The sequence below is a fragment of the Mycetomoellerius zeteki genome, unplaced genomic scaffold (genome assembly GCF_001594055.1).
Source record: "Mycetomoellerius zeteki isolate Tzet28-1 unplaced genomic scaffold, Tzet1.0 scaffold36, whole genome shotgun sequence".
NCBI lineage: Eukaryota > Metazoa > Arthropoda > Insecta > Hymenoptera > Formicidae > Mycetomoellerius > Mycetomoellerius zeteki.
The window spans coordinates 414,692-426,762 of NW_017257349.1; the positions used below are offsets into that span (position 1 = coordinate 414,692).

A 12,071-nucleotide genomic window follows, 5' to 3' on the forward strand; every position below is an offset into this window, starting at 1 on the left:
CTCAAAAATTAACAGAATTAGGCTCAAGAATAAAGTACCCTTTGCGACGAGTAGAATCAATCGCTACTTCCACAATAGAAGCGTTATAATTTGTGCTGCCAAAATATGAAGTTTCAGATTTTGTGCTCCCTCCGTTCCTTCGGAAACTACCCCCGACCCCCTAGGCTCAAGAGTAAAGTTGTGGAAGTAGCGATTGATTCTGCTCGTCGCGAAGGGTACTTTACTCTTGAGCCTAATAGGGGTCGGGGGTAGTTTCCGAAGGAACGGAGGGAGCACAAAATCTGAAACTTCATATTTTGGCAGCACAAATTATAACGTTTCTGTTGTGAAAGTAGCGATTGATTCTGCTTGTCACGAAGGGTACTTTACTCTTAAGTCTAATTCTGTTAGAGGTTAATTTTTGAGGAATGGATCATACATTAACTTTTTTCTGATAGCACAAATTAGCACAAAATCAGTACTATTGAAATTTAATTTTATTTTTCTTTTTTTCTTTTTTTTTTCTTGTGTCCTGCTAGCTTGATGTTAAGCTAGCAGCTCCACACGTATCTTTTAAATGGCATGTGGTACAAAATTGTTTTTTGTAGCACAAATTAGCACAAAATAAGCACTAAATAGTTCAAAAGGTCTTTTTCGATTCTGCTCATTTGGTCCTGCTAACTTGACAGAGGTGAGATTTTGCTATTGTACTGAAAAGAACGTCACTGCACCAATTTTGTTGTTGTGAGATTTACAACAATTTTTAACATTAATGAGTTTGGATATTTTTACAGATTTTAATGTCTCCTCGTACCTCATTTTGAAGAGGAAAAATGTTATGTTTTATACACATGTATTTTCATGTGTAATTTTTACTTATTTCTTTAAAGACTTTTTTTTTTAAAGAAACACAGCTACTACAAGTAAAATGTTTATTTCTTTAATATTGTTATTGTATGCTCGAACTAACAGAATTAAAAATTACTTATATGGTCTTATAAAGAGAACAAAAAAATATTTTATGTAACAACAAAAAACTGAGGGTTTGAACCTCCAAACCTCTCCCCATCCCCTGGATACACTCATGTCCACGTTATTTATATGAACTTAATGACATAAGTAAGCGTAACAAAGCACACATATGCAATTCACTTAAGCATAGTTATGTTATCAATTGGGTGTGAATATATATTTTTCTTTTTTCACACTTTGTGCGTTTTCTAAGTAATACTTAAACAGATAAGCAAATGTCGTTGTTAATTTAGTCTAATAGAATGTAAAGTGTTAAAGATGATTTTGAATGTTAAGGTTCGTTAATACAGAATCGACTGCTGGATTTCGTGCTATTTTCCCGCGACACGTTCGTGCGAGAGAAGATGAGGAAATTGTATGTTCCTTCTCAGTTCTTTAATTCGAAAGCAAAGAAAATCAACTTTTTTTTAAATCACAAAGTTATATAATAAAAATTCGTTTACATTATGCAAAATCTGCGTGATCATGTCGTTTTGATTATTACGCATGTGATCAATGAATTAATTGACAAAATTGAATTTTTTCCATTCATTTATTTAAAATAACATATACTGAAAAAAATGGTTTGATTGTATCAACAAGACGTATTAAATGCATTTTGGTTAAATCTAGCAGAATTTCTGGTTATTATAACAGGACTCGAGATTTTATAACTAGACCGTTTGGTAGATTATACTATAAGTATTTGTTTAATATTTTCCAGTTGAATCCACAAAACATCTAATTATATTCACTAGACATATACAACATTACCAGAATTCTGGTTAACATTGGAGCACCCTGGCAGTTTAGTGGTTACGTTTACACCGTACGATTAGTCCGCGATCTACATATAAGCAAATATAATTAAAAATACAAAAATAAATAAGTAAAATAATAATGATGTAACGCTTTATTTAAATAATCGTGGTAATATGGTGGTATATGGTGTCACATTCTCATTGGCTGTTAGAATGCACAAGAACAAATACACCTGAGTTCCTTCCACTATGTGCACTCGTGCGCATTGCAACTAAATTTGCCTGTCAAAAAGGGGAGGCGCGCCTCAAGTGAAATTTTTTTTAAATTCAATATGAAAAGATAGAATATTAAATTAATAAATAAAACAAGGGCAACGAGCCAATTATAATTGGCTCGTTGCCCTTGTTTTATTTATTGATTTATTCTAATTGAGCCATATTAACATTTAATTATTGAATATTAAATTGTTATTTAAATTATTACATTGAAAAAGTATTATTTAAATGTATAATTCATAAAATTTTATTTGGAATTATATTAAAAGAAAAAAAAATAACGTAATACAACCAAAATTTTGTATATGTAAGAGCTTCTAACATTAAAAAATATTTTTGAATATTCAAAATTGTGATTAAGTATGTCAGAAATATTAAAAATATATATAACATTTTACTATAAATATTTTGAAAAAGGAAGACTCCTGGAGGGAGATGAGAGTGACTCAATAGTGTGTGAGACACATAATTTTTTTAAAAAACAAATTGGGACATATATTTCCACTGTAATGTGATTGCTGAATGCTCTCAATCAAATACGAAAAATATTCAATTCCCGCTCATGAACTTTCTCTAGTTGCACTCTTGACATAATTAGAGACTAATGCGTCGCATTAGTCTCTAGTTATGTTAAGAGTGCTACGCGCGGTTAAGCGCATAGTTATTCAGCCGGTTACTCATTATGACATACAGGAAACATAATGCTAGATCTGTAAAAGCATATTATGAAATTAGATCGTATTTTAAGTTATTATGAAGCATGTTAATAAATGACAGAAGATCAATATAAACGTAATAACATTTTTTTCTGTCCTTTCTGTTCCTTTAGCAAATTGGAAAAAGTTATATATATATGATTTTCTTAAATAATAATAACGAATGTGCGATATTAATTGTTACATAAATGCTTTTCAAAATATTTCGTAGATTTTTAATAATAAATTTCTTTGCGCCATAGTAGAAAGCAAAGATATTCTAATTGCTATATTTAAACACGAATTAATATCTCATCGTAATAAGATTATTACATACTAACATTAGAAAAGAACATCTCTGAGCGGAATGACGAGTAAAAATATTTTAATGGCAAGATAAAAGTGGATAAAAAGTAAGTAGATTTTAATTTCCAATGCAACAAGCTTCACAAACATAGCATATCAATTATATACTACAATAAAGTAAACGAATGTTTACTTTTTTAAATGTAGACTACTACAATATAGGGGAGAGTGGTCTAAATCGAACCTATTTGCAGTTTTTGCTCTCTATAAGGCGTAAATAAAGTCCAATCGTAAAACCAAAGGTGCCATTGGAAAGACCATTTAATTTCCTTCATTTTTGCTTCAGATCATTTTGACGAATCTCTCACCTGTGTTGAACTATAATGGAAAATGTAAAAACGCTTTTTCCGATCCGATTTGGAATCATTGATTCAAATCAGACCATCCCCTGGTTCAAATTGAAAACTCTTATTTTTATGGATTTTTAGATAGAATTTTAAAATATTTTAATGTATTTTTCTTAGTATTGAGTAAAAACGAGCAATTTGATAGTCAAAGATAAAAATTTTTTCAGAAAAAATAATTACTGACAGTTTATATTATTAGAATTGAAATCAATAAAACTCAACTAATCTGAGTCTGATGTCTCATGATATTTTTACTGATTTAATTCCTTGGACCAGATCTGGTCAGCCGATCACCAGTACTACAACCAGGCCTATAAATTATTCACTGTACTGTCCGATTTGGACACGAGTCCTTTCGAACTTTGGAACAAATTTTACAATAAACCGCAAAAATGATCACAAAATGCTTGATATTTTTTAATTTTACACTCTTTAATTATCTTAAATCAATTACTTTTCAAATTTTAATACCTTTTAAATAATGATTTACAAGGATCTTCTTTTTTAAAAAAATTTTCGCACGCGATGGATGAAAATACATATTTGCGTTTATTTTAAGAATGTTATGACAGAGAGCTGTCAAATTGCTATCACATGTTCGGTGGCTTGTAAGGACTTTACATTATAAATAGTACGCAAATCTGCTTAATTTATTCATTTAAATTAAAAAGATCTTATTTGGAATACGATCCGATTTAGACCACCCCTATTAATGTTACGATTCATTCGTCCACATATAATCTGTCATTATGATTTATTATCGTAAAAATATAATCTTAAAGAGATACGCCTCTTTAATGATACAAGAGATATTCAAATTTAAATATTTTTCTTCTCTCTTAAAGAAACTTTTCATTAAAAGAAACCCAGAAATCTTAATTCAAATTTACAGATAATATTGGAAAGTATATAATTACGTAGTAAATTTTTATTACAGTAAAGCTTGATTTTAAATTGTCACTCTCGAATATAAATGTTATGTAAATAAATATACACATAATTAAATGTTATATATACACCAATATACAAACAATTTAAAAAAAAGTATATCATACATACATAAACCAGCAGCAGAAACAAATTCGTTTATTTTTTTGGCTAACAATAAGTGAACTGAAAATAAGTAAAATACAAATTTTTAAGTTTATAAAAAATAATATTAATGTCATAAATGTATTAAAATTCTTAAGATAAGATGTAAGAAACTTTGATATATGTATAAATGATTCGAAAAGGTTTCATTTCAAATTAATTTCAAAATTATGCTGAATTTTATCCAAAATCAATGTCTATTCGTTTCTAAAATCTGCTTGAAGCAATAATATATGTACGATCTGTATATATACATATGTGTGTCTACACATACGTCTGTATGTGTTTAACAGCACTACGAAGAACGATTGACTCATTTATTTAGTATACAGCTAGATGAGCAAACAAGAGATTGTGAATTCAACTTGCACAACGTTAATTCATTTTATGAATTTTTCATCAATTCGATCAAAACATCAAATCGATAGAATTCAGTGCTATTTGCATAATCAATTTAATAAAAATGATATATCAATGACATTTCATGTGTGTGAATTAATTTTTCTGATAATCAGAAACGGAACATTTAATTATAAATACTAAATAAAAAGAACATTGAGAAAGATTTATGTAATTATTCTCAGGGATAAATGCACATTAGTGCACGTAAATGCTAAAAATATAAGAATTGTGCGCGCGTAATTTACTCATCATTTTTTAAATTATTACATATGTTTATAACATTATTTTTAACATTATTTTTATATATTATATTTAACGTTACTTTTTGTAAATTTATCAAAAAATTTTTAATAAAAATAATATTTCCTCGAAAATTTATCTTTATTTTATAAATAATACTCGTCAAAAAATAATACAATATTTATTTCAGAAAAACAAAAAAAGACCAAATGTAATACCATGAAAATGAAACGAATATAAAACATTCGATATATATAATACTTATATACACTGTAAAAAGAAATGTTTTATTCTTGTCCCTATTTTTTAAACACTTAAAGATGTTTTGTCTATTGAAAAAATTCAGAACTAAAACATCTTTAAGTGTTTAAAAAATGGAGACAAGAACAAAACATTTTAATATTTTAAGATAATACTTCTTTTTTCAATGTAATTACAAAAAATTTAATTAAATGTAATATAATATACTGAAAATAATGCCAAATTACATTCAAAGTCAACAATAGTCACTCGTTTTTAAAATATACTCTTTTATCTTTTCCATCATTCATTAACTTTTAAACGCAGTATGTCCCAACTGAAAACTATTTGCGAGATATAAAGTAACTTCAATTAAATTCTGATTAACTTAATCGGCGATTGATACAAAATAGCAGAATTGTTTAAATTAAAATTTTATTACGCAAAATTATGTAATTTGGTATTTCTAATCTTTTATTTTTATATATCAAACAACAAAAAAGACGAATTATTATATCTATTCTAACAAATACAATAGAACAGTTACTGATTTATATATTATTTCCAATTATGCGTATTTGTTACATGTAACAATAAACAAGGAGATATCAGCTAAATGAACAAAGTTAATATTTGTTTGATCTAATAGTAAGCATTTATCGATAATTATTCAGTATAATCAGATACTGAATATCAATAACCGATTATTTAGCATTAAATTTGGCCAGTCTTTCTTGCTTAAAGTTGATTGGCTGAATGCGAAATATCGTGAAATTTCACTCGACCTTGAAGATTCGTTTAACCTCCGATTATCGCAGTAAGATCACGCTGCATACCTATATATTTGTCTGAGCGCAGCACGTTTGTTGCTCACAGTTTCGATTTACCCGCCGTACGTGACAGTTTCAATAAAATTAAAACACATAATTCACATTCAGAAATTGAATAATTTATTGTCGAAAATGTATTTTTCAATTTATGATTACTAATTTATGGTATTTTAATTAAATATTTTGGTGAGTACATTAAAATGTAAAACATGTTTGAAAAATGATGGATAAATAAGCAACAAAAACATACAAAATTTGTAATACGAATCGATTAAGTTACTGATAACATTTATAATATAAATGTTGCTGATAACTTAACACTTCTTAAATTTAAAATTTGATAATTAAAATAATTGTGTATTATATAGATATATGCGTGTGCGTGTGCGTGTGCGTGTGTGTGTGTATGTGTGATATATTTTTTCTCTTTTAATCTATGAAACTTTTATTTGGAACAATTAAAAAAAAAATTAATACGTTTAAGATGAGAATTTAAAATAAATTTTGCTGTGTATACAATTTTTTATGTGAGATATATATATACACAGTGTATCCGAAAAATCAAGGTCAATACTTCGGGAAGTAATTCGGGACCCAAAAAACAGGAAAAAAAGCTGTATAAACATAAGTCCGGAAATAAATCGTTTCCGAGTTATAATCACCTTTATGTTTAAAAAAATTGTTATTTATTCTTCATAATTACAATCGTGATTTATTTCATAGTGTTTTAACATAAATAATTACATTTCGGATTATTTTGACGTTAACCGTGCAGGATGCACCACGTGGAAGCATAGTCCGTTTGGCATCCTTCTTTTTTTATTTCTTTATTTTAAAATTTTTCTTACTTTACTAGAGAAATGCCAAGTGGATTATACCTCCACGTGCTTGACGCCAAAATAATCCGAAATGTAGTTATTTATGTTAAAATACTATGAAATAAATTACGATTGTGATTATGAAAAATACAATTTTTTTTAATATAATCCCTTTATATACAGGATGTCCCGTAAGTTTTTGCCGCTTTTATATAAATAGAGCCAACTAAATTGAGTCAAAAAATTCTCTACCATTTTGTAATTTTCGCAATAGTTAACGAGATATTAATTACTAAAAATTGTTGAATATTAGTTTTCAATAATTTTTTACTCAAATACTATCAACTTTACAGAAAAACTGCAAGAGACAAAAATCATTTATTTTCTTCTCATAGAACTCTAAGAATTTTTTCAGAATTTTTTATCAACTTTTCAGTACTGCATTTTCTTGTTTCTATCAATATGAGAAAATACGATATTAAAAAATTCTGAAAAAATTTTCAAAACTTTATGAGAAGAAAATAAATAATTTTTGTCTCTTGCTGTTTTTCTGTAAAGTTGATAGTATTTGTGTAAAAAATTATTGAAGACCAATATATTCGGTAATTTTTAGTAATTAATATCTCGTTAACTATTGCGAAAATTGCAAAATGGTACAGGACTTTTCGAATCAGTTTAGTCCACTCTATCTACACAAAAGCGATTAACAGAAACTTACGGGACAACCTGTGTATATAGAATATATATAAAAATAATTCAGGATATTTAAAAAATTAAGATGTAACAAAATAATTTATATAAAAAGAATTAATTCTAAAGAAAAGTTGAATCTAAAAATTGACTTGAGCTTGTTTGATCCGAATAATCGTAGATCAATTTTAATAATCTATGATTATTAATATATTAATGAGCAATATGTCTTTTCTTATTAAAACATTTAAATTAAAATCACAATTTAATTCAAATCTCTTTAGCCAATTTTTTAATTAGCCAGTAATTCTATTAGGATTTAGAATTCGCTTTAGAAATCGTACTTAATCATATAGGTATCATACTACGATTGATTGCAGTGTTTAGCACTAGCAATTTTCACAGATAGAATATAGCCCCTCTTTTTTGCCCCCTCCATTCTGATATTCAAGTAATTACCGTCACGCAAATTCCTGTTCTGCACATTAAAACTTCTAAATCACGCAGGATTAGGAAATATTGATTAAGAATCCAGTTGATCATAAAAAATTTATTTTTTTTTATTTAAAAATAGGTTACTCAAGTCAATCCCCTAATTATGACTTATTTAATAAGTCATTACAAATGTAATATGTAAATATAAAAAATATTTGTAAAAAACATTTAAGATTAATTAATAAATTCTTAAGAAAATATGTGAAAAAATAAAAATAATAAGAATTTAAAAACATAATATAAAAATTTTAATTAAGGGTTTTATTAGTATACGTTTATAATAAGCTGTTGTGTGAATTTTTATTTTTTACAAAGTAAGCATTAGTCGATCAGATAACGAAACTATGTAATTTCTTTTTTAACAATTTTTATAAATTTCATAAATCCTAATAAAATTGCAGTTTAATTAGTAGATATAGGATTTAATTTTCAAAAATTGAAAATTAAAACCATTTTACTTTTAATGAATTCTTTTATATTCACGTTAAGAAAGAATTAACGCCAAACAATTAATGAATAAACTAATATCAAATATATTTGTAGGTTTCTCGCAATGCAAATGAAGACAGACGTCATAAAATTTATATCTAATATTATAGTGATCGACATTTATGAGCTGTAGTTTAGAATTTCATCGACATTACAATAAGAATGAAACTTGTTTTCTTCATACTTATGCTTACTGTAGTGTTACTGGAAGCAAAACTAAACTTATGGGGAGATTTAGTATTCTCTCGGAAAACAATATTCAACTATCTATTTTCTAAAAATTACGGTGTAGTAAGAGTGAGGAAGCCAGAAGAAGTCAAAACTGCAGTGAACAATGTAACAACATTGGATTTTGTAAGTGCAAGATCGTCTTTTGTCTCAAGAAATGCACTCTCAAAAAATAATACTGCGATTAGAATTTTAATTATTAAAATGAAATAAACCTTGTATATAAAAAAAACAATTTAACTGTATTAGCGAATAGTAATTAAATAGCAATTAGAAATATCTCAACTGCATTCTAAATTACACAATGCTTTAAAAAGATTTCGAGAATTGCTAGAGAATTGCTAGAGAATTTATTATATTCACTAAACTGAGCAAAAGTAAATGTAAAACATTGAAATATTAATTGCTTAAAAAATTAATTTCTACAAAAACTACTTTTATTTTATTTGCATTATTTAATAATGCAAATTAATTGCATGCAATTTTGAATAAAACATTATCTCTTTTGTATTAATAGATTTTGTTATGTTACGTAAAATATTACATGGAAAATATCACGAAAGATATTATTGAAAAATCTTGAATCATTCTTTAACATTCAATATGTCTGCGCAGATTGGTTTAGTGGAGAAAAATGGTTACTCAGCCGAGGAACATTATGTCATAACAGAAGATGGTTACATCTTGGTGCTACATAGAATATTAGGAAATTCTTTATTTAAAGGTCAAGGAAGTAGAAAAGTTGTATTTCTTCAACATGGTATTCTGTGCACATCTGATTGCTGGGTATTAATCGGTGCTAGCAAAGATCTTGGTGAGTGATTATCAATACAATTTATACCAGTCATTATTATATCTTAATCGACTGATGCCTGTTTCTACCAACGTAGTTTAATTTTAATCTCGTTTCAACAAACTCTTCATCTTTTTCTAATTCTAAGAATTCGAATTTTTCATTTTCTGTTCATCCATAGTCTGTGTAAAATCTTTCACAACACATGAAGAAATTCTATTCTCATAGATACGAAAAATGAAATTATAAATATATTTATTATATAGATTGATATAGAAATTAAAAGAATTACAAATATCACTAACAGCAATAATCATGAAATTTTCAACATTTGAAGTCACAGTTCTGGATATATGATATGAGATAATTAGATACATGTTACATTCACACACACACACACACACACACACACACACACACACACACACACACACACCACGCGCGCGGGCGTGTATCCAGTTGAATCTAAAATTGAGGATTAATCGATATGTTCACCTTGACTTCATTTGATTTCAAGAACTTATAATGGGAACAGTGGAACAACTCAGGTAATAAAAGTTTTGGCGAATATTTATTTTAACAAATTAGATCAAAAGCAGGATAGAAACATAGTAGTAAACAATTGAAGTTCAAGAAGTAAAAAATTTAGCAAATTCGGTTAGATTAACTCTATTTCAGATATTTTATTATATTATCTGATAAAATTTAACTGTTTTGCTAAATTTAAAAAATTAAAATCACTTCGTTATATCTTAATAAAGCAGCAATAATGAAATTGTTTAAATTATCTAACTATTTTCTAATAAAATTTATGTCATATCATAAAATTTATTATTACATGCTTAATAATACTATATATTTATTATATTAACAAGAAATTTTATTATAAGTCAATTCTATGTTCTATTTTATTTTTTTAATATAGATAATCATTTTGAAGAAACTTTTATTAAAACAACAAAATATTGTATATAACATTTTATTTATATATTTGGAAAGAACAGAAAATATTCACCAGAGTAAACAAAAAATGTCTAATAAAACATTACCATAATAAATAAATGTTTTTACAAAAAGAAAAACAATTATTATTTTTTTAGAAATTTGATTATTAATAATAAATAAATCCAATGATATAATAAGAGAACTAATTATGTATCATGTTATCTTATGTTCCAGCATTTTTATTGGCTGATAAAGGATATGATGTATGGCTTGGAAATTTCAGGGGAAATGCTTATTGCCAATCACATATAAAATTATCTTCACAAAATAAGGAATTTTGGCAATTTAGGTAAAACTTTATTTTGCAATTATCGAGTTTTTAAACTCACTTCGATCGATTTTTTCTTAACAAAAATATTGAAGCATATAATGCATCTATGCAATATTTAATACACCTTTATATTTGTTATTAAGAAAACATTGATTTTAATTATCATGGAAATTTTTTTTTATAAGAAATCTAGTTTGAATTAATTAACATAAGAAAAATATACATAATATAAGGATAAAAATCGTTTAAATAACAAAATGTCAAAATATTTCTTTAAAATATTTTATTTAATTCAAACTAGAGAGAGATTTCTCTTAAAATTTCTAATTAAAATAAATTATTTTAATTAAAAAAATCAAAACTCTCGTAATACTGTGAATGGACCATATTACATGTTTTAAAATTCTTGTTAAGAAAAAATCAATTTTAATTATATTAAAAATTTATAACTAAATATTCAATAAATAACTTAAATATTCAGTAGTAAGATTAAAAAATAATAAAAGAAAAAATAAAATTTAATTTCATTGTCCAGCTATCACGAAGTAGGAACGAGAGACTTACCAGCTATGATCGACTATGTACTTGATTACACAAAACAAAAGACTATACACTACATCGGTCATTCGATGGGAACTACCGTTTTATTTACTTTACTATCCATGAGACCCGAATACAATGCAAAAATAAAACTGGGAATCTGCCTTGCCCCGGTCGCCGTATGGAAAGAAATATCTCCTTTTTTGGAATATGTTCGTAATAACATGCCAAAGATTCTGGTAAAGATCAAAATCATATTTTAAGAGAAACTAAGATATATTTCATATAAATTATATAACTTTATCCTAATAATTAGGAGAAAAATTGGCATTAGCAATATTTATTTTATATTTATTATTATTGTATAATTGATTACACAGCCACACAAAAAAAAATTTTTTTCTGATCTTGGGGTCTGATCATGTTTATTGTATGTTTTTGGGATCGCTGAATCCGAATCCGAGATCTATTAATCCCATCACATCAGGATTTTGCCATAATGT

At 26.6% G+C, this 12,071-nt stretch overlaps 1 protein-coding gene across 1 annotated transcript; it reads left to right on the forward strand.

Moving 5' to 3' along the window:
* Nucleotides 1-8,866: 8,866 nt before the first annotated feature.
* LOC108725746 (lipase 3) lies at nt 8,867-11,807 on the forward strand (the record flags this gene model as incomplete). Its single annotated transcript, XM_018452946.1, has 4 exons — nt 8,867-9,085; nt 9,575-9,773; nt 10,932-11,046; nt 11,564-11,807. Coding segments are annotated over exons 1-4 (750 nt in total), but the record flags the coding sequence as incomplete, so codon positions are not given.
* Between the last annotated feature and the right edge of the window lie 264 nt (nt 11,808-12,071).